This window comes from Crinia signifera, chromosome 12 (genome assembly GCF_055691185.1).
Source record: "Crinia signifera chromosome 12, ASM5569118v1, whole genome shotgun sequence".
Classification (NCBI taxonomy): Eukaryota; Metazoa; Chordata; class Amphibia; order Anura; family Myobatrachidae; genus Crinia; species Crinia signifera.
Genome location: NC_139228.1, coordinates 77,583,045 through 77,606,945, shown reverse-complemented (window position 1 = coordinate 77,606,945; position 23,901 = coordinate 77,583,045). Strand labels below are relative to the sequence as shown.

Sequence of the window (23,901 nt, the reverse complement as noted above, 5' to 3'; positions counted from 1 at the left end):
TTAAAAGGCTACGAAGAAATTGTAAAGATGACCAAGTCTTTTTAGAACAGGCGGGTCAGATGAGGAATAAATTTATAGCCTGTGGATATAAGGAGGACGTAGTAGAAAAAGGAATACAGTCGGCTGTACACCAACAGGCCGCACAGAATCAAATACCATTACAAAATGATAAAAAAGGGGAAAAAACCGACAATGAATATGCATATGCTTTTATTACTACATATACCATGGAACACAAAAAGATTGAACACATTTTTAAAAAGCATTGGAACATAATCCTTAAAGACCCCATCCTAGGGAAAGTTGTTCCTAAATGCCCTAAGTATATCTATCGGAAAGCACCTAATCTACGCAACGATCTGGTGGGTGGTAATTTCTGTAATAAGACCCAGATAAAAGGGATTACATCCAAAGGTTTTTACAGATGTGGTAGCTGCCTCGCATGTAAAAATACTAAAAGTCTAGGCAGCAACAAAAGACAGGACTTTTTGATTAATGGGTACAACATTAAAGTGAAAGATTTTATATCCTGTAGTTCCAAAAATGTGATATATATGGTCAAATGCAGTTGCAATAAATATTACATTGGCAGGACATCCAGACCCCTTAAAATTCGCCTAGGGGAGCATCTTAGGAACATTAAAAAGGGGCTGGAAACCCATGCCTTGGCACTGCATTTCAAAAAGGTTCATCAAAGCTCCACCAATGAAATAATTGACTTTGGTGGTCTCAGATTGGTTAAAGGCAGTTTAAGACAACCAGACTGTGCAACATCCCTGGCCAAAGCAGAAATGAACCTAATCTACAACTGCAATACACTGATGCCAAATGGGCTCAATAGTGATTTCGAGCTCAAGTGGTTCCTATAACCACTGGGCTCGATACACCTTATTGTTTTTAAACATTATCTTTGCATATGAAATTTTGTAGTACCTCTTAACTAACTATAAAGTGCTACGCCCGCATATATAGAAAGTCATAATTCTGTTAATTCTGTTAACACATTTTTGTTTGATTTTGTTCCAGGATGAGGACGTCCGTTGCCATGGAGACAACACAAGCTTCATATTCTCCAAAGCATAGGACTTCCGCTGTTTGCGGTTCACAGCGGTACCCGTCCATTAAAACATCACTTCCTGGTCCATTCCGGCTAAACAGGACATTGACACGCGTCATGCGTTCCAGCTGTACTCTATCAGATGGGAGAACTTCCGGCAGCGTGCGTGTTACCACCACAGCGCGCACTTCCGGGTAGACGCGTCATGCGTTCCATCTGTGTCCTATCAGACGGGAGAACTTCCGGCAGCGTGCGTGTCACCACCGCAGCGCACGCTTCCGGGTAGAGGGAAAGACTTTCAAACCTCATCTGCCACACATACAAGGTTTCCCTAACTGCAGGAAAAAGCGCTGACATTGCGCCATCTCCCTTAACCTCCAAACGTGGCCATATAAGTATTCTAGACTCCACATTATATATTTGTTGACGGAAGCTGACCATGTTCCCATGGCAACGGACTCCAACTCTTGTTTATTTTAATATATATACATGGTTGTGTACGGAATTTTCATTTGGGTCCCAATGTAGGACTATTTGATGCATTCATATGATGTTATATTTATGATTTCGTTGTAAAAAGACCATTTTAAAATGTATCAATATATTTACTGACATCACTTCCTGCAAAGTACTGATTGGCTGTTCATCAGATAAATACTGGCTTCTCACTCCACTCCAGCACATCTTGAGAAAGGTCCATGACCGAAACGCGTTGATGCTACTGGAGAGGAGTGAACAGCCATCACCCCCTGGATGTATGTATTGGATTCCACTTTGTTTTTAAATTGTATTTTTTACGCCATTTGTGGCGTTTGAATTTTTTTTTTTTTTGGACTTGTTTTAATTGTGTATTGAGCCCCTGCTGGGTCTCTTTTGGTCTTCATTGGATTAAAGTTTTTTGGTACTTTTATAAAAAAAAACGTCTATTGGGATTCATCATTGGAAAACCTTAAAGAAACCGTTACAGGCTTGGTGAAGCCACTTTAAGTGGTGAGTAAGGTACGCCATTACTCTTGGCCTATCTTCTAAACTGGTGTATAATAAGAAACAACATCCACATTTGGGCATATATTCTTTCTTTATATATACCCTGGACGAGTTCTGGTGAATAGGAAAGTGTATGAAAATCCCAGGTTCTAAAAGGACAAAGAAACCCCTATGAGTGGACTACCCAGCACACAAGTGTGAGTTAGGGTACGCCCACCCCATACAATTGCCTCTAATTGGTTTATAACTATTATATATTATTCTACTGTGGTAAATTTTAATACTTGGTCTATCATACTTCCCTCTGAGATAAACCGGGTGACCCCCCCCTTTTTGACAAGCCTGAAAGGACAAAGAAACCTTTATGAGTTTGAAAAACATCTGAATACCGTGAGTTGGGGTACGCCCACTTTTTCAAAGAAACCTTTATATGTTTATTATTCTTCACTTTTTGGTGAGTGAGGTATGCTAAATTTAGCTCCTCACATATAATTTCAAGCAATAAACTCCACATCTGGTTTATGTCAATTCTACACATGTTGCACTTTTGTTCTTTATTTTGAGCACATTTGAAAGAGGAAATACCTTCAGCTTCAAGCAAATAATCCTCTGCTTCAAAAACAACACCAAAAGATACCTTTATGAGTGTTCACCAGCGTAGACAAACAATACCTATACGACAACGGATATAAATGGTTCGGATTCCAACATAACTGAAAAGAGACACCCTCAACAAAAAGAGGACTACACCCCACGGGTTATTCTAAGTATTATTGCGCCTAAATGTATATCAGTCTTACACCTTTTTTGTTGGTATCTTTATATTTTATGTCTTTCCAAGTTTTTTTGAGACATTTTGAGATAAGTAAAGAGATATACTCTGGTGTCATCAAGTTAATAGCTTTATATGACGTGAGTAGAAGTACTTTATGTTAAATACGATAAAATACAGGCAGCCGATGGAGGGACTGGCAGAGTGGATCAGCAGACGATTATCTCTTTCCAACATTTGATAAATCCCCCCTATACGATGTTGGAAAGGCAGAGATATTGGTCTGTGTGTTGAGCATTCATGTTCTTAGTCACCCAGACAAATCATGTCACCTCAGGTGTCATGTGGGACCACACTAGCCCATGATGTATCATAACCAATCAGTATTAGTATAGGGGAAAACCCCCAATTCTAGCTAATAAATGACACCAGTAAGACCAATAGTGTTTGTGTGGTGAATACATGGGGATATATTACTTACTGAAGGTGTAGGAAGCATGGAAACCCTTTTCCTGTGTGCTGCGATTACTGTGGAACTTCAATGTCAGAGTATTCCCAGAGGAGGTTATGGGAGGAATATCGTAATCAGCACAGAATGGACCATACACCGTATTGCGATCCCGGACCTGCATATAGTCTGAGATGCAGAATTGGGATTGCTCCAGTAGAAAATCTGTTACAGTCAGTGATATCTGTAAAATCCAGAAATATCATTTATGAGGAACAATTAGACATATAGAAAGCAGACAAGATGAATAAAACGTTGTTCTCAAAACTGTGCTGACGTCTCTTATAACACACAGTGGTCTGTATTTACATGTCCTGCCTAGGTGCGCCATGTTTATAAGTATATTCTCTAAGTTAGATTCTAAGATTCAGTTATACAAGCTGTGATCTTATCAATATTAGCATCCTCCTCCTCCTCCTCCTCCTCCACCTCCTCCTCATCATGTGTCATATCTGTGACCACCCCCAGATCATGCAGGCACTGTAGAATGTAAACTGTAGGTGTATGTTACACATTCCTGATAACACTAAAGCTCCAATACAATAACTGAAACCACTGCACAAATTATCGTAGGCCACAAAAGTTCCTTACCTGATATCCCACAGGGGCTGTGATGTTGAAGGTACAATCTAAGTTTGGACTGTACGCAACGGGGTATCCAGGAGATGTAAAGTTCTTCTCGGAGGCAAAGAAATTTCCTCCACATTGTACTATAGGGAGATATGGTATAAAACAGAGGAAAATAGCATTTAATATAAATCCAGTAACGTAGCAGGCTATGTAATAAGATCTGATAGCTAAATGATAATAATGAATAGACTGAGAGAGGAAGACAGATGGCGTTGGCAGGACAGGAGCTTATGGGATGCTTGGTAGAAGATGTCTCAGGTGAAGTGGAGGTATTTGAAGAGGTCAAATTTGAGGGACAGATTTGAGGTGAGACGGGGAAGAGCCTATATATATAACCTGGATTGTACATAGATGGAGAACAGTACACGAGGATTCTCTTTGTGGAAATAGTGGCCCTTATTCAGATCTGATCACAGTACAAATTGTTCTCAAAATGGGAAAAACCATGTGCATTGCAGGTGGGGCAGATGTAACATGAGATAGTTAAATTTGGGTGGGGTGTGTTGAAACTGAAATCTAAATTGCAGTGTAAAAATAATGCAGCCAGTATTTGCCCTGCACAGAAACAAAATAACTCACACAAATCTACCTCTCTCTGCACATGTTACATCTGCCCCACCTGCAGTGCACATGGTTTTGCCCATTTTGAGAACCAATTTGTACTCGATCAGATCTGAATAAGGGCCAGTATGTGAGCTGATTATCAAGGGGAGGAAATGCAAAGATCTGAGAAGGACTAAGAGTGTAAGTGGGGTATATTTGAGACATGCATGGTGCAGGTGGTGAGGGCTTTTGCAGAATTATTGTGGTAAGGGAAAGGGGAGAAGGGGAAACCAGTGCAAAGGTCAATATGGTACGTTAATGTCAATTGATATTTGTCATCCACAATTCCTAATGTTTATGATGAGATGTGTTCTTATCCGTAGTAATTGTCGTGTAGGTGCACCCTAGAGAGTAAAACAAGTTAAAAGGCAAAAGAAGAAGAAAGCACTCTCTCTCTCTCTCTCTCTCTCTCTCTTTATTTCTGGTGCACTCTTATGAAAGAAAGAGTATAAGAAAGAGTATAGCACACTACAAACTTTTGTGTCCAAAGTATGGCTGATCTGTGTTTTGTATGAGGGACAAAATTTATTTAATACATAACTTTAATAGTATTTTCATTAAAATATATATGAACAGTAAGAGGACACGCACAACAAACAACATAAAACACAAACGTAATACAAGTACTGTATTTGTATTGAAAATTGGAGGTTTTATCTCCAAGTTCTGTATTAAGGCAGTCTTGTGTAGCCAATTAATTTATATCTCGATTGCACTTCATTTGTAGTAACAGTGTTGTATAGCGGTGCTTAATCTGTGCGTAGTAATTTAGATCAATCTGTCTCCTCACAGTTTGACTACATCTGTATATATGCCACGGATCACCATTCAATGCAATCAGCTTGGTAACATCTGTATATATGCCACGGATCACCATTCAATGCAATAAGCTTGGCTACATCTATATGCCAGAGATCACCATTCAATGCAATAAGCTTAGCTGAATCTGTACATATGCCACGGATCACCATACAATGCAATAAGCTTGGCTACATCTGTATATGTGCCACGGATCACCATTCAATGCAATAAGCTTAGCTACATCTGTACATATGCCATGGATCACCATACAATGCAATAAGCTTGGCTACATCTGTATATGTGCCACGGATTACCATTCAATACGATAAGCTTGGATACATCTGTATATATGCCACGGATCACCATTCAATGTGATAAGCTTGGCTACATATGAATATGTGCCACAGATGACCATTCAATGCAATCAGCTTGGCTACATCTGTATATGTGCCACGGATCCCCATTCAATGCAATAAGCTTGGCTACATCTGTATATGTGCCACGGATCACCATTCAATGCAATAAGCTTGGCTACATCTGTATATGTGCCACGGATCCCCATTCAATGCAATAAGCTTGGCTACATCTGTATATGTGCCACGGATCACCATTCAATGCAATAAGCTTGGCTACTTCTGTATATATGCCACGGATCACCATTCAATGCAATAAGCTTGGCTATATCTGCATATGTGCCACGGATCACCATCCAATGCAATCAGCTTGGCTACATCTGTATATGTGCCACGGATCACCGTTCAATGCGATAAGCTTGGCTACATCTGTATAATGTTACATAGGGTCATAGAGTAGGAAAATATAACACTTACACATTTGATAACTTAGTATAGTACCTGAGGTGTAAGAAGCTTTGAATCCGACCCCGGTAACGCTGTTGTCACTGGCAAACTCCACCAGCATCTCACTGGTGGAAGCAATGATTAGTGGAATCAGACCAGTCCCGCAGGTTCTGTCCAGCAACAAAGGATGATTCTTACTGGGACCGTCATAAATCTTGATGTAGTCAGCGGCGCAATCAGTTGTGGATTGAACATCAAAAGCAAAGAAGTTTAGGGCAGCCTAAACAAGAAACAGTAATTGATCAAATGCTTGTATGTTGTCAATTAACTTTGACATTAAACTCACTCTGTATTTTCATGTATTTACTTTTTTACCAAACTGGAGGACGGGAACACCTAGAGAAAGGGATCTCAAACTATTTTGCTCTTGGACCCGGTCAGACAATAAAAGTTATTAAAGGTGCCCAGCAAGTTACCACAGAATGGTTGCCAGACGTGTCTGGTTAGCAGATTCCACAAGCATGGCAGCATTGTGAGGGTATAACACAGAAGTGATGTGCCCACTAATGCAATCCCTTCATTTCTCACATGATAGCGGGGAGAAGATCCCATTGGAGTCCCTGCCCTGTATGTGTTATTTCTGTAAATAATTATGCGATGGTTAAAGCATATTCCTGACTTTATGGATGACAGAGAGGCAGTTGGGGAAAACTGGAGGCAGTGGGGACAAAGATGGCAGAGAGACAGAGTGGCAGAGGGTGATTAGGGAGAGGCAAAGGGTGGCTAAGGAGAGTCAGAGGGAGACCAGATGAATGTGAGGAAAAGAGTGGCATGAGGAAGCAGTGGGAGGTGAGATTGACTGGTTGTGGCAGTAGGTGGAAGCAAGTACAAAGGTTATCTGTGAAAGAAGATAAAGCAGTGGCTGCATGGCGATGCAGAGGATGACAGGGAGAGGCAGAAGGTGACAAAAATGGGAGTGGGGAATTGTGAAAGGTAGAGGGTGATAGAGGGATGTATAAGTTGGAAGGGTGATTTTTCATATTCGTTGTCATCAGCCTCATGGTCAGCAAAAGCGAGTCATGACACCATGCTGAGTTGGTCTTGACCCACTTTAGTTCCAAGACCCACAGATTGAGATCCACTGTCCTAGAGGATGTGAAGAACTAGGGGACGTGGTAAACTCTTCCACATATTTGTGACACAACCTCAGCTTCCTTCCTAACTGACCACCCCCAACTTCCCCGTATTGCTCCATCCAGCTCTCCCCAGTGGCGCCAAGAGGGGGTGGATTGGGTACTATTTACCAGGTCTGTTGGAGGAATCTGAGTCCCGATTCCCCCACCACTGTTGAGAGAATGAGAGAACTAACCGTTGCAGCAGCAGCAGCCTCTCTCTCCATCCCCGCAGACGTTGCTCAGTGCTGTGTGCTATGTGAGGAGAGAAGCAGCGGCAGCCATTCCTCTCCTTCTCTTTACATGCTACACCAGAACCCCGCCACCAGAGCAGTTTTTTTAGTATCAAGGAGTATTGGATATGTCTCCCAAAAGTGACTGAACTGAAAAGTGTCATATTATTCCTGTGTCTTACACCTTACTTCTGTCTGTCACCCGATCCTCCCATTGATTACTGTACCTGTCCAGATGGGGTTCTGATCAACCAAACACAGCTGGCACTGTTGGGATAGGCCGAGGGATAGTTGGCGGAAGTCAGAGTTCCATTATTATCATTCAGCAAATTAGCACAAACACCTAAGGGGCAAAACGTGACATAAATAAATGACTGTACATGAGGTAATGCATAATAAGTTATATATTACTAGGAAGTATTGTGTATATATATATATATATATATATATATATATATATATATATATATATACAGTATATATAGTATCTGACATAGATGCTGCCGTTGTTACTCATCCTTCCAGAATAAAAAACATATAAGCCAGGAATTGTACAGTATTGTGTAGTATGATCACTAATCTGATAGCAGACACATTCCCCATTGTTGGGAACCTACCAGTATGTTCACCATTATATATACAGTATAGAGGTAAGCATCGCACGGTGGTGATATGCACTATTTATTCTCATAGTCTTCGGTCCTCTTATAATGAAGCAAGATAGTCCCCCATATGATCATTGCTCCAGAGAAGCTACAAAGATGAAGCTGATGAACTAGAATACTACCTACAATAAGGTGGTCTTACGTCAGTGATATTTCTAATACTAATTATAGTTCTAATCTTTTCCTATGTTGGTCGGAACATGCCCCATCTAATGACTGGCCAGCCATGTCTTGTGGTTAAGCATTCCTATCTGATGGTTGGTAACTACACCTCATTACGTGCCCCCATGTCACTTTGGGCACTCCATGCTCCAATCTGCCAGTTTATTTTCTAAGGAGATAATATGTCCTTTCCAAAATAAATAATAAAAACTATATATACACACATATACCAGATAGAAAGCACGGGCACTCAGGGACTCACGCAGTGAAAATAATGACCAAGTTTATTCCATAAATAGGTCTGTCACACATATATATAATTACTTACTGCACTGGTAAAGCCGGTTAATTTTAGAAATGTCCAAGATACTCAGTCCATTTTTTTGACCAAGGGGCACGGTTGGGTCAGGCTTGGGTACAATGGTGAGTTTATTTGTAGTGTTAGAGAATGCATAGCTGTCAGATAGATAAGAGACAAGATATAGGTGTAATCAGCACAATATAGTAATAGGGACCATTATAAGACCAATGTGCACTAATTACATACAAGCATCATCCTCTATCAGGTAATAACTGTGGGCACAACTTACTTGGCATAATGCATCACTGAGCCATAGTCATACTCCATACCCAGGTTATTAGTGTTTACCTTCTGAAAGTTTATCTGATCACCTGTAACAAGGAATCTGTCATTACTACAAAACACATTCGCATGGAAATAACGCAAAGCCCAACAGCTATGGAGTTGTTCTGTGTATAATACCTGGTGAGATGTACTGGTAATTGATGGTGACATAGTTATCACGGTCACTCCTCATATGCTCATGGTAAAATCCCAAGGCATGATCTAGCTCATGTTGTATGGCCCCTCTGGACATACAGCCATTAATAGCTATTCCAACCATCTGAGGTCCACCTAGTCGTCCAACAAATGAGGTACAGCTGGAAGCAATGAGGAAGGTATTAGATTGTGTTCTATGGTTACAGGCTCGGACACTGTATACAGATACGGAGACTCAGTCACACACATATATACAAGATGTATAGTCAGCACAGTCAGCAGAATCTCCCGGGACCAGGGGGACCTAGATTGGCTGTATGACACCACAGCAGCAATGATGTATGAGGACACATCTGTACTTCCACCATTATCTCTGCCAATTAACTGAATGTCCACAGACTTCATAAAGTTTAATAATTTCCTAATTAGGCTTATTTGTCTCACCTAGACTCTAAGTGGACATATTTCTGTAACATAGAATGGAAGAACCTACCCATATGATGTATTAATGAAGATGTAATCCTTCTCTGTTGTCCGAGGTACAAACCTCACACACGTCAGTGTCTCAATTTCCTCCATAGCATTTGTAAACACCTTGACTTGATCGGCATCTGTAGGGAAAGGAGGTTGGATATATATTAATATAATAGAACAGAAGTTGGCCATGACTACTTCAGGACACTGTTATGATGAGGATACTCACTATAAGCAGTGGATAAGGTGTACGGAACAGGCACAGTCCCATCTGCAGCTTTTTTCCACAGGCAATTTGTACAGCTGATTGCGCTGCGTCCAGTTTTCACAAGCATATCTCCTTCATGTACGGTGAGGTTGTGCTCTACAGTAACCAGACATGGACAGGAAGCATTCATATGTGGTGTACGATATGACATTCATTTCAGGGGATTCATTTCATCTTGTAATATTATAAGAGAGATAAAGTAACCAGCTGACTGCATGTTGTATGAGCTTTATAGCCTGTCATAGCTTTGGGCCTGGACATTGAGGGGTGCCCAGCGCCAGTGGCACAGAGTAGTTACAGCTGCACCTCCCTGCAGGATTACTGACAGGGGACCAGGAACAGCTGCTTGTGGGTGCAAATAAAGATGGCAGCAAAATACTAAAGCAATGAAAAAGATTGGAAGATATTATCTTGAGACCAGTGCTGTCACTGAGGGGTGCGGGGTGCACGTGGGGGGCACTAGCTGAGGGGTGACACAATATCTCATGCTTAGTGACAGCAGCCAGGAGCCGCACTATAACATTACTGTACACAGACTGATCCCAGAGGGCAGCCCGCATCTATAGGATTCCCAGAGGATGACAACAGGGGCCGGGGCCACAAGACTGTCCCCCTTACTCTTGAGACTTCACCCCTATACCAATAAGTGAATGCCCTTTTTTTGCCAGTGCACTCCAAGGGCATGCGAGCAGTGTTAACTTTACCTTTATACCTGGTCTAATAGTTAATTTCTATGTGTGACCACTAGTAGTGTACCAACCTCGGGCATTTATACAGCAGTGAGTCCCAACTGTCATATGGTAATGATCTCTCATGTGTAATTGGCTGAGCTGTGTAAGAGACTCTTCCTGATTGGCTGACTGTCTACTAGTTATCCATGTTCATAAGAGATTAAGGGGCAGATTTATTAAGCTTGGAGAAGAGATAAACTGGAGATAAAGCGGAGAAAAGGTAAAAGGAGATAAAGCACCAGCCAATCAACTCCCAACTGTCTTTTTCAAACACAGCTGATTGGCTGGTGCTTTATCTCCTTTTACCTTTTTTCTGCTTTATCTCCAGTTTATCTCTTCTCCAAGCTTAATAAATCTGCTCCTAAACCCTTTAGCAATTGATACTACTTAAGAACAGCCCATTGTCATCATAAACATATTTCATGCATAAAGCGTAATTCTTCTAATTGGGGACACGATGTATAAATGCGGTACACACCCGGGTTAATTTTAGGGTTTAATGCATTTCAGTGTTTGGTTACCCCATAGAAGCCCACATTTCACCCTTACATCTTTTAGTTACAGTAATGTTTCTGCAGTATTTTGGCATTATATATCTCTGCATTGTTTTACCTTTGTTGGTTGCAATAATCTTGCTGAAGATATTTTCTTGTTCGTCATCATCTGTATGTTCTGTGAATATAATTATAATAAATTAACCAGAAACATCGTATCTGGATATAATGTGACCTAAACATATGTTGCAGATGGTGAAGTGTAATACACAGCATCATTCTAGATTAAAGTTATATTGTTCGTTTTATTTGCCACACATACCCTTACGTAAGACAAGATATAAACAGCTATATCATATTAATGAGCTCTCATGACGCAGTAGCGACAGCTAATACATACAGTTGCAAATGGATTAAAGGCATTAATTGGAATTGGGTACTACAGGAGGCCTGGCTCTGGGGGAGCTCGCTCTGGGAACTGAGGATGAGAGAAGACGTGCCGCTGGCCCCCTCTCCTAAATCCTCCACTGCGCCAGGAGAGAAGGCTGGCAGGGGATGCAGAGTCTCCATTCATATGCAGATGGAGACCCTGCACCCCTCCAAAAAGGTATGCTCGAGATGCTCCTTCACCTCTAGCATCTGCCAGGGGAGTGTAGAGCGCTCAGCACTAGCAGTAAGTGTTGAATTTGGGAGTGTTGTGGCCCTGCAACCCCTGGCCATGAGCATGTAACCCCCTAGCAATGAGCAGGCAACCGCCTGGAAATGAGCATGTAAACCCCCCTGGCAACACAAGGAAAAGGAATCCAGTGTGGTTTGTGAAAGATCCAGCAAATATTGTGAAAGCAAAAAAGTTGCAGAATAATGAGGACAAAGAGGTGTATCTTGTTAGACAGAAGGAGGTTAAGAAGGTAATCAGACGTGCAAAAGCTCAGGCTGAGGAGAAAATGGCCCAGTCAGTGGATAAAGGGGAGGGGGGGGGGGGTAGGTATATAAGTGTAATGAGAACAACATAAAGAGGAGTAATAAGGCCAAAGACAGAGAGTGGAAGTCTTCTTGAGGGGGACAATGTAAAAACAGATCGTATTAATAATTATTTCTGCCCAGTACTCTGCCCCAAAACTGAAAGTGGACGAATCAGTAGGGCCAGATGGGATACATCCAAGGATACTAAAAGAGCCTAAAGGGGATCTGGTAAAACCATTATCAGAATTATTCAACCAGACACTAGCTACTGGAGTAATCCCAGAGGACTGGAAAACAGCGAATGTAGTCCCACTGCACAAAAGTGGAAGCAAGGAAGAGGTAAGCAACTATCGACCAGTGAGCCTTACATCAGTAGTAGGGAAATTGATGGAAACACTCTTAAAACAAAGAGTTGTAGAATATCTCAAAACCAGCAATTTACAGGATCCAAAACAGCATGGGTTTACTGGGGAAGATCATGTCAAACAAATCTTATTGATTACTACTAAGATAGTTGAATGGATAAGAGCGTGGTTGCAGGACAGAAAACAGAGAGTTGTAGTAAACGGAGTACAGTCAAAGGAGGGAAAGGTTACAAGTGGAGTACCCCAGGGATCTGTACTTGGACCGGTGCTTTTTAATATCTTTATTGGTGATATTGCAAATGGAATTGAGGGTAAAATGTGCCTTTTTGCAGATGACACAAAGGTATGCAACAGGGTAGACACACCAGGAGGGGTAAAACAAATGATTGAGGATCTAGGTAGATTAGAGGAATGGTCAAGAGCATGGCAACTACAGTTTAATGCCAAAAAATGCAAAATCATGCACTTGGGTCTCAGAAATCCAAAGACTAAATATAGTAAAAATGGCACTATAATGGCAACTACTGAGGAAGAGAGGGATCTACAGTAGGTGTCACTATTTCAGGGGACTTAAAAGCAGGTAGGCAATGTAACAAAGCAATGAAGAAGGCAAGTCAGATGCTTGGTTGCATAGGGAGAGGTATCAGCAGTAGAAAGAAAGAAGTAATAATGCCACTGTATAGGTCATTGGTACAACGTGATCTAGAGCAGTGGTTCCCAACCTCGGTCCTCAAAGACCCCCAACAGTGCACGTTTTCCAGGTCTCCACACAGAATCACAGGTGAACTAATTAGCTCCACCTGTGATCTTTTAAAATGTGTCAGTGAATAATGAGTGCAGGAGACCTGGAAAACATGCACTGTTAGGGGTACTTGGGGACCGAGGTTGAGAACCACTGATCTAGAGTACTGTGTTCAGTTCTGGCGGCCATATCTCCAGAAGGATATAAACACATTAGAGACAGTACTTGTTCTTGTTATTGTACTGTACATGTGTATTGTGTATTTAAAATAAGATAATGATTAATTCTTAAAATACATACCTGGGGGGGGACTTGATGTCTCATTTGCCATTTTCAGGGCTTTTGGATCTGTAATACACAAAGTCAAAAATATTTGTGATACATAAAAACAGCTACATAAGGTAAGAGATTGCCTTGGCAGTACACTAGCTGTATAGTGTGTAACTGGGGTCAGGTGTTGCTTTGTGGCAGTGAGTCCCCTGATATCTGTACCAGGTCACTGATATATTCCATCATACTGTATGTGTGTAAAATGCACACAAAACAACCGTATAGTAAATGACCATAACAATGGACACTACATTTACCTCGTACTGTAGTCTCCTGAGTGGGGTCGGATTATAATATGGCCCAACAGCAAGTTTGGGTAATTCAGATGCTAATTTACCTAATGTTTTAATTAACCAAACCTACATAAAATGTCTCAGTGATGACTGAGAAGCTGCGTACACACGGGGCGATTTCAGCATATATCGCTGGCAATATGGTCGCTGAGCGACCATATTGCCAGCGATTGGAGTGTGCACTGGCGATAAATCGCCGAGTGCGCGCTCCCGTTTTCAGCCCCTTATGGTTGCTGGTCGGAGGAGCGTGCTCCTCCAACCAGCGACTTCCCCGCCTCTTCTCCCCGCAGTGTCATTTTCATCAGTGACCATCTCTGGTTGCAGATGAAAACGGACCACTGAGCAATATGATTGCTGAGCAATATATTACTAGCAATACAGTATATTGCCAGCGATCATATTGCTCCATGTGTACGCACCATAAGGGTGTGATTAAACACTGCTGGTGATAGTGGCAGTGGGTATAATCTAGGATTGTAGTTCCCAAACTATCATCAATCACAGCGCACTAACGAGTTAGCATTGGTTTCACAGCGCACCTACATTGTCTATTGATAAATCTGATAAACATCACTGAATTGTCCAACACATTAACACAGAAACAATATGATTGTGCACATTATTTATTAACGAGAAACAAACATATCTACTGTACAGTATATACCATGTACTGTGTATATAACCATGGGAATATAGATTATGCCTATTCCTAAAATTCATACTATACCTGGGTGGGATTTTGCAATCACATTGATCATTGTCAGTGTATTTGGATCTGTTAAATATAAAGAGAGAGATATTGGTAAAGGAAACATTACATAGTAGGGGACTAAAAACAAAAAGTGAGGGGAGAGACAGACAGAGAGACAGAGAGAGAGAGAGAGAGAGAGACAGACAGACAGACAGAGAGAGAGAGAGAGAGAGAGAGAGAGAGAGAGAGAGAGAGAGAGATACAGTAGGTTATTGAACTACTGTACTGTGCTATAAGAACTGAGATCTGATAAGAATTCTCCCTAGTGATACATTTAATGAATTTGACTTCAATTGGTAAATTGTCATTTTGGGTCTATTACTCTGATTCTCGGCATCTCAGTGACTCCCGTTATCTCTCCGTGTACCTGCTTCTGTTTTCCTACTTACATGAAGGCCAATTTCTAAAAAATTTTTTTACTAAAATAATCCGAAAAGGGGGTTTTCACAGCTTGTTCACATTTCTTTAGTATAACCTGAATGCAATAAAGGGGTTTTGGAGCAGTTTTTGCAAAAAAACAAAACAAAACAACTGTATAAAACACTTTAATTCACATTTGTATAGTACCCAGATCACATTTCCCAAACTTAAAATTGGAAATGGAATCTGTCCAAATTTAGTAAAATAATAAATATAAAACCCCAGCTTCAGCTGGCGAATTCCCCGGACCCACATATAAACCTGCTACTCCTGCACAGCTTTGGTCTATTATTTCTCTGGCATCCCAGACATGATAGAATCTGATTGGTTGCTATGAGCAATGTCACCTCTTCATGTTTCAGAAGCTTTAGTAAATTTACCCCTATTTCCGACAGTCCAGACAAAAAGAGCTGCCGTCTATATAATGCTGCCATTTCAGACAGCAATGTAGGCGGATCCAGATAAAACAGATCCAACGTTTAATCCAGTCAGATCTATTTTATCAGAAACTGTTGTGGGTTGTCAAATTCACGCTCGGATCTCAACAATCCACGGCTGTTTTCCTTTTTGCCACTCAACAGGGGGAACATTGAATTCCACCTGTCGATAAACTGTCCAGCCGGGTGAAAACGGGCCAGGATTCCACCTGTCAGAACATTCAGAAATCAGAATTTAATACCGCCTGAGTGTCTCCAATATTATTTTGTACATTTTAATAAATTGTGATATTGACTCCCAAACTTTTATTTTGCATTGAACATTTTCTTTTAAATTGACCGTTTAGTGGATCCTGGTATTGTCTGTAGTGGTATAACCTGCCAGACACTGAGAGAAGTAGTAATAATACAGCAAAGGAGAGTATGAGAAGTGTATAATTACATGGAAATACAAATGTCAGACACAATAATCAGTAATGTAGCAGAAAGTGACAGCGGCAACATTACAGACAAAATAAAATGCTAGTTATTAAATGCAGCTTACCCAAACCATTCATTTCATGCTGGGAAAGCTGGAAGACAAATACATTGTGGTTTATGTGACATTGCCATTTGTGATACCCACTGGTCTCACCTGGAGATGGTACATTTTGTGAGGACATCACATGGTACATTTCCTGAGGCTGAAGAGATGAAGTTCCAGCTCATTGCTACTGGACTCGTTCTCACCCACTACCTCTATGTAGTCAGTCACTGACCTCCCCAACCAGTAGTTATATATGGAAGTGCAGTGAGACGTGTCACTGTGACCTTCCTCCTGCAGTCACTGGTCGCTGAGCATGGTGACTGACAGGTACTTGTACTCACTACTCTATAGTGCCACATATAATCCCACTACCCCTATGTAGTCAGTCACTGACCTCCCCAACCAGTAGTTATATATGGAAGTGCAGTGAGACGTGTCACTGTGTGCTTCCTCCTGCAGACACTGGTCACTGAGCATGGTGACTGACAGGTACTTGTACTCACTCCTCTATAGAGTGCCACATATAATCCCACTACCCCTATGTAGTCAGTCACTGACCTCCCCAACCAGTAGTTATATATGGAAGTGCAGTGAGACATGTCACTGTGAGCTTCCTCCTGCAGACACTGGTCACTGAGCATGGTGACTGACAGGTACTTGTACTCACTCCTCTATAGAGTGCCACATATAATCCCAATATCCCTATGTAGTCAGTCACTGACCTCCCCAACCAGTAGTTATATATGGAAGTGCAGTGAGACGTGTCACTGTGATCTTCCTCCGGCAGACACTGGTCACTGAGCATGGTGACTGACAGGTACTTGTACTCACTCCTCTATAGTGCCACATATAATCCCACTACCCCTATGTAGTCAGTCACTGACCTCCCCAACCAGTAGTTATATATGGAAGTGCAGTGAGACGTGTCACTGTGAGCTTCCTCCTGCAGTCACTGGTCGCTGAGCATGGTGACTGACAGGTACTTGTACTCACTCCTCTATAGTGACACATATAATCCCACTACCGCTATGTAGTCAGTCACTGACCTCCCCAACCAGTAGTTATATATGGAAGTGCAGTGAGACGTGTCACTGTGAGCTTCCTCCTGCAGTCACTGGTTGCTGAGCATGGTGACTGACAGGTACTTGTACTCACTCCTCTATAGAGTACCACATATAATCCTAATACCCTTATGTAGTCAGTCACTGACCTCCCCAACCAGTAGTTATATATGGAAGTGCAGTGAGACGTGTCACTGTGAGCTTCCTCCTGCAGTCACTGGTCGCTGAGCATGGTGACTGACAGGTACTTGTACTCACTCCTCTATAGTGACACATATAATCCCACTACCGCTATGTAGTCAGTCACTGACCTCCCCAACCAGTAGTTATATATGGATGTGCAGTGAGACGTGTCACTGTGAGCTTCCTCCTGCAGTCACTGGTCACTGAGAATGGTGACTGACAGGTACTTGTACTCACTCCTCTCTTGAGTGTCACATATAATCCCACTACCACTATGTAGTCAGTCATTGACCTCCCCAACCAGTAGTTATATATGGAAGGGCAGTGAGACGTGTCACTGTGAGCTTTCTCTGCAGACACTGGTCACTGAGCATGGTGACTGACAGGTACTTGTACTCACTCCTCTATACAGTGCCACATATAATCCCACTACCCCTATGTAGTCAGTCACTGACCTCCCCAACCAGTAGTTATATATGGATGTGCAGTGAGACGTGTCACTGTGAGCTTCCTCCTGCAGTCACTGGTCACTGAGAATGGTTACTGACAGGTACTTGTACTCACTCCTCTATACAGTGCCACATATAATCCCACTACCCCTATGTAGTCAGTCACTGACCTCCCCAACCAGTAGTTATATATGGAAGTGCAGTGAGACGTGTCACTGTGAGCTTCCTCCTGCAGACACTGGTCGCTGAGCATGGTGACTGACAGGTACTTGTACTCACTCCTCTATACAGTGCCACATATAATCCCACTACCACTATGTAGTCAGTCACTGACCTCCCCAACCAGTAGTTATATATGGAAGTGCAGTGAGACGTGTCACTGTGAGCTTCCTCCTGCAGACACTGGTCACTGAGCATGGTGACTAACAGGTACTTGTACTCACTCCTCTATACAGTGCCACATATAATCCCACTACCCCTATGTAGTCAGTCACTGACCTCCCTAACCAGTAGTTATAATTGGAAGTGCAGTGAGACGTGTCACTGTGAGCTTCCTCCTGCAGTCACTGGTCACTGAGCATGGTGACTGACAGGTACTTGTACTCACTCCTCTATACAGTGCCACATATAATCCCACTACCCCTATGTAGTCAGTCACTGACCTCCCCAACCAGTAGTTATAATTGGAAGTGCAGTGAGACGTGTCACTGTGAGCTTCCTCCTGCAGTCACTGGTCACTGAGCATGGTGACTGACAGGTACTTGTACTCACTCCTCTATAGAGTGCCACATATAATCGTACTACCACTATGTAGTCAGTCACTGACCTCCCCAACCTGTAGTTATATATGGAAGTGCAGTGAGACACGTGTCACTGTGATCTGAATATTAGATCCCTATACAGTAAGATACAGCAAGGAGACATTGTACTATTCATAGTAACTCACCTGTAGTGATGGAGCCACAGGTAGACTGGTCACTGAGTCCATAACACAGAGAAGAAGACACAAGGAGACATTGTACTATTCATAGTAACTCACCTGCAGTGATGGAGCCACAGGTAGACTGGTCACTGTGTCCATAACACAGAGAAGAAGACACAAGGAGAACATTGCATCCATCTTGTTCATCTATTGCTCTCTATGTTGTTCTGTCTGTCTGTGTATTGCAGAATCCCCCTAGCTGTATGGTAACCTCAGTCTCTGGTGCAGCTTATATACTGGTCCAGGAGAACATGTAACCAATCACAAGGCAGAATGATGGATGTCAGGATGACCAGAAGCGATGCCTGGGGTCAGTGCATGGCTGTTATATATGTGTAATTAGCTTTATGTGTATAAAGGGATTATAGTATAATACATATTAATATAATATACATAGGGATTATAGTAATGAGGACCTACAGATAATTAGTGTCACAGAGTGACTATTAGATTGTCCAACTGATAATCCTTATACAATATTGGGCCTGATTCAGATAAAGTGCTGTCCTGTGCTGCATTGTAGGGGTGATGAGTACTCTGTGCATGCGTGGGACCAATACTGCATGTGACCAAACAGGTCTGATGAACAGGACATAGCAGTGGCGTAAGTTCATCCCAATTGCCCGGAGGCAAGATAAATGTTGGTGCCCCCCCCCCCCTAATACAGACACATACACACCTCTGTCACGCAATAAAAACAGACACTTCTGTAAAGGGGTGGATTCAGAACAAAACGGGGGGGGGGGGGGGGGGGGGCATGACAGGGGAGGGGTTATTTGTGTGTGCTCCCTAAACAATGGGTGTGGCCTCACAACTATTTCTTGGCCTCTGAAGGCATGATGAGGATAAGCAGTGGTGAAAAGTGAAAAGGTGATGGGGTGGAGAAGGTAGGCAGTGATAGAGTCCGGAGTGAGAGGTACAGTAAAAGGGGGAGTGAGTGAGAGGGTGGAGAGAGAAGGGCGGAAGGGGTGTAGTTTTGGACAGAGAGAGTGGGGGAGTGAGAGAGAGGAGGAAGGGTGGAGTTTTGGACAGAGAGAGTGGGGGAGTGTGTGAGAGGGGATAAAAGGTGAAAGTGTAAGAAGTGGGGGGGTGAGAGATAGAGAGGGTTCTAGGTGGAGAGGGAGAGGGCTGAGTGTAGAAAGGGGGGTGAGAGGGGGTGAGTGTGAGAGAGCATGAAGAGACAGAGTTGAGAGAAAGGGGGGAGAGAGTGTGAGTGGGAATCAAGACAGAGGGGGTTAAAGAGAGAGGAGATGGGAGAGAGGGTGAAGAGGAGAGAGAGAGAGGAGTGAGAGAGGGGGATAAGAGCAGAAGAGTGAGTGTGTGAGAGGTGGAGAAGAAAGGGGGATGAGAGATATTGAGAGAAGTGTGGGGGGGGTGAATAAGGTAGATAAGAGAGATAGGGGTGAGAAAAGGAGTGAGTGGGAGAGAAGGGTGAGAGTAAGGGAGGGGGGGAGTAAGTGTGAGAGAGGGGAAGAATAGAGGGGAGGTTGAGGGGAGAATATGTGTGAGAAAGACAGAGAAAAGAGAGAGGGGGTGGGATTGAGTGTGGAAAAAATAGGGAGAAAGTTAGAGATGGGGGGGAGGAAGTGTGCGAAAAAGGGAAAGAAGACAGAGCATTGATAGAAGTGTGCAGGGAGCAGCATACAGATCAACATTACCTTCTCTGTGTCACTGGATCCCCGTAAGAATGGGAGTGCTCATGGGGGGGTGCCCAATGTCCCACGGAGGTGTTGCAGCTCCCAGTATGTGTCCTGGCTCCCTCCAAGAGTGGTATACGGGTCGGCCTGCTTCTGTGTGAGGTGATATGCGGGTCGTCCGGCTTCTGTGATATGCGGGTTGGCTGTTTAATATGTAAAAAAAAAAATCACATAAACGACACGGGTTGTTCGTTCATGTATCTTTGTGGCCTTCCGAAATCCGCCACTTTCTCTGTCACTCAACACAAACACACACCTGTTTCACTCAAACATGCGCAGTCACTCTACACTTAACAGACACACACATCTCTGTCACTTAACATCCACAAACCTGTTTCACTAAAAACACACATGCAGCACTGCACACCTCATAACACACGTCTGTAACTAAATAAATACACACATACTGTACACTTATAAACATCCATGCACACAGACTGCTTACTTATTAAACACGCCTCCTGGCACATCTCACATTATTTGCATAAATTTACCCATTTATTTGGGCTGCGGATAAAGAAAAAATAACCCATACTCACACATATACCTACATAAAGGGGGTCATTCTAATTTGTTCGTATCCACAGTGCGTTCGCACGAGGAACCGATGTGCGTATGTGCTGGTGCATGTGTATCGCCACACTATTCGCCAAGCGCAGGCACCCAAAACTGCGGGCAGGGGTGGCTGCGTATATTCGCACCCAGCATTTTATGGTTGTTCCCATGCTAATCGGCCCAAGACGTGGGTGCCAGGGGTGGACAGCTGGCATCACCGGATGTCAGCTGCCTGCCAAGTTCCTCTCGAGTGTGTACGCATATCTAAGTGACTTGAGAGTCACTTAGATCTGCGTGCACGTTCCACATCATTGGATGGTCGGCGACCATCGAATCATGTGGGTGTTTCCATGTACCCTGCGAATGGATGTTTATGTTAAACATCCATCTGCAGCTCATGAGAAGGGACATGGCATGCAAGGGGGGGGGGGCGATCGGACCGACATTTGGCGGGCGACGTATCACACACCTATACACATGCATATATAGTCATACTGTCACACACTTATACATACCTACACTTATGCATACATATATTCACACACCTATTCACCCATGCACACATTCCAAAAGTATAATAATTACACACAGATAAATACATACAGTATATTATAGTTACACACACACACACAAATACATACTGTACATAATAGTTACACACACACACACACACACACAGATAAATACATACAGTATATTATAGTTACACACACACACACACAAATACATACTGTACATAATAGTTACACACACACCCACACACACAGATAAATACATACAGTATATTATAGTTACACACACACAAATACATACTGTACATAATAGTTACACACACACCCACACACACAGATAAATACATACAGTATATTATAGTTACACACACACACACACACACACACACACAAATACATACTGTACATAATAGTTACACACACACCCACACCCACAGATAAATACATACAGTATATTATAGTTACACACACACACACACACACACACACACACACACAATACATACTGTACATAATAGTTACACTGTCACATACACACCCACACACACAGATAATTACATACTGGATATAATAGTTAAACACACACACAGTCACTGTCCCACTCACCATGCTGCTGCTGCTGCAGGGCCTGGCTGGCAATGACTGTATGTGTACAGTCCAGTGTCGTGTAGCCACGCCCCCTTTTCGGACTGCTCATCCGGAGCCACTCGCTCCCTCTTATCTGGCTACAAGGAGGGTACTACTGCTGCACAGTGCACTAACTGCAGCTGGATTGCAGAAACTGAAAGTAAAATTAAGCTCCCAGCAGCCCTGAGCTTCCTGCAGTAAGGTCTGCTAGGAGCTGTAGTTTTTTTTTTCATTTTCTTTTATGCGAGTGCACCATGCTCCTCTCTCTGTGCCCCCCCTAGTGGCTAACGCCCGGCGGCAAGTGTCTCCATTGCCTCCGGGAGTTACGCCACTGGGACATAGTACAACTGCAATGTCAGTGATTGACAGTCTGCCACGGGGGACTGGGCAGTGATGGCATCCGTTTCTCAAAACGAGGACTGTCACCACAATTGCGGGGGAGGTATGATTCCAGGCCACCGATAACATCAGCGTTGTGTATGTACAGTATAAGAATTAGGCCCTCAGTCACGTACAGGATACTTGGCTGTAATATATACATATCTCCAGGTTGTGCAGGATACAGCGGCGGATTGGCATGCAGGGACACCGGGTCAGATTCCGGTGGGCAGGCCCTAATTCCGCCAGAACCTGCCGCTCACCCTACTTGCAGGTCCGCGGAGTGGCGATGGGGATTTCCAGTAATATGCGGCGCTACAGTGGCCAGGGTCGGTGCTAGCAGCACAGCAAGGTATGCAGTACAGGTGCAGGGAGGCGCTGGCATGGATAGGCGCTCTCTCAAAGGCTGCTGTGCACTACTAGCTGCCAGTCTGCGCTGCTTCGCTGCCTGTCACACAGATCATGCTGCTGACATATACGCAAGGCCACCACCCGGCTCTCTCCTCTCTCCTCCCCTCTCTTGACTCACGTGCACACTGGAGACTGGATTGAGTGAAGTCACCTGAGGAGCCCAGCGGATGAGATAAGTGCTGGCTGAAGCCAGCATTTCAGCCAGCTTTTTTTGCTGGCTGAAATGGTACCCAGGCTGGCTCAGAGGGGACCAGCTAATGCTCAGTGTCAGACCCCCTACCCTTCCAGAGTCCTGCAGCTTTCCTCACTGCCTGCAGTGCGGGAGCTCCTGCCAGGGCCACCGACAGGGGGGTCTGGGGGTACTTGAGTCCCTGGCCCCGCCGGCTCTGGGGGCCCGGGCAACTCTCTGGTTTCCAAGTGAGCAGCACCAGCCGCCTCTGGAAGAGCCCAGCCTGCCCAGGAAGGGCAGCACAGAGCCTTCATAGTCCAGCAGCCTGGGCTGGAAACATTGGCGCTGCGGAGAGCCCCTTCCGTGCGGGGATGGCTGAGCTGGAGGCCGGCAGCACGGAGCCATTCTCCTCAGACTCGGGCTGCCTCATCCAGCCGGACTCGCGATTGCAGTCTACAGACATAATGCCGTCTCCTCCCCGGGGCAGCAGTGAGCTAACAGCGGCAGCCCTGGCTCCTGCTAGCAGTCTAGGTGCGGGCTCTGTGCCTGATCCCCTCTATACCTCCAATAGGTAACTGCCCAGCTCATCTCCGGGATGTGTCAGCTGCTTTCACACCGCAAACCTGCTTTTTACCAGGTATTTACATGCGATGCAAAAGGGGTTTAACTTGCTCTGACCCGTTTAAAAAAAAAAAAAAAACGTTTTAAATACCTGGTCTAAGCAGGTTTTGTGGTGTGAAAGCAGCATAAGAATATAATTTTCTGTACTTTAATTAATATTAAAGTTATTAAAAGTGTGTATTTTGCTCTGTACCTGTGTTTATGTGCATATGAGTACAACATGTATTTACAGTAATTGCATACAAACACTTGTACAGCGCAAATCAAACTAATAACCTGCAAATAATTAAT

The 23,901-nt window shown here is 43.4% G+C and overlaps 1 protein-coding gene across 2 annotated transcripts in view; it reads right to left on the bottom strand.

Annotated features, from left to right (window-relative positions):
• Nucleotides 1-22,168, bottom strand: part of LOC146050350 (embryonic protein UVS.2-like) — a 30,598-nt gene extending 8,430 nt beyond the window's left edge. Inside the window, exons 1-15 of one of the 2 annotated variants that reach the window (XM_083167304.1) lie at nucleotides 22,011-22,168; nucleotides 20,299-20,480; nucleotides 15,984-16,011; nucleotides 14,559-14,606; nucleotides 13,509-13,556; nucleotides 11,257-11,316; nucleotides 9,875-10,009; nucleotides 9,665-9,782; nucleotides 9,154-9,332; nucleotides 8,981-9,062; nucleotides 8,719-8,846; nucleotides 7,791-7,906; nucleotides 6,213-6,438; nucleotides 3,916-4,034; nucleotides 3,298-3,508 (exon numbers count right to left, since the gene is read on the bottom strand). In XM_083167304.1, coding sequence (XP_083023430.1) covers nucleotides 3,298-3,508; nucleotides 3,916-4,034; nucleotides 6,213-6,438; nucleotides 7,791-7,906; nucleotides 8,719-8,846; nucleotides 8,981-9,062; nucleotides 9,154-9,332; nucleotides 9,665-9,782; nucleotides 9,875-10,009; nucleotides 11,257-11,316; nucleotides 13,509-13,556; nucleotides 14,559-14,606; nucleotides 15,984-15,996 — 1,483 coding nt within the window. In that variant the 5' untranslated portion in view covers nucleotides 15,997-16,011; nucleotides 20,299-20,480; nucleotides 22,011-22,168. Of the gene's footprint in view, nucleotides 1-3,289; nucleotides 3,509-3,915; nucleotides 4,035-6,212; nucleotides 6,439-7,790; nucleotides 7,907-8,718; nucleotides 8,847-8,980; nucleotides 9,063-9,153; nucleotides 9,333-9,664; nucleotides 9,783-9,874; nucleotides 10,010-11,256; nucleotides 11,317-13,508; nucleotides 13,557-14,558; nucleotides 14,607-15,983; nucleotides 16,012-20,298; nucleotides 20,481-22,010 lie in introns of those variants that run through there. The other variant, XM_083167303.1, reaches the window with a different exon arrangement.
• Nucleotides 22,169-23,901: the final 1,733 nt, after the last annotated feature.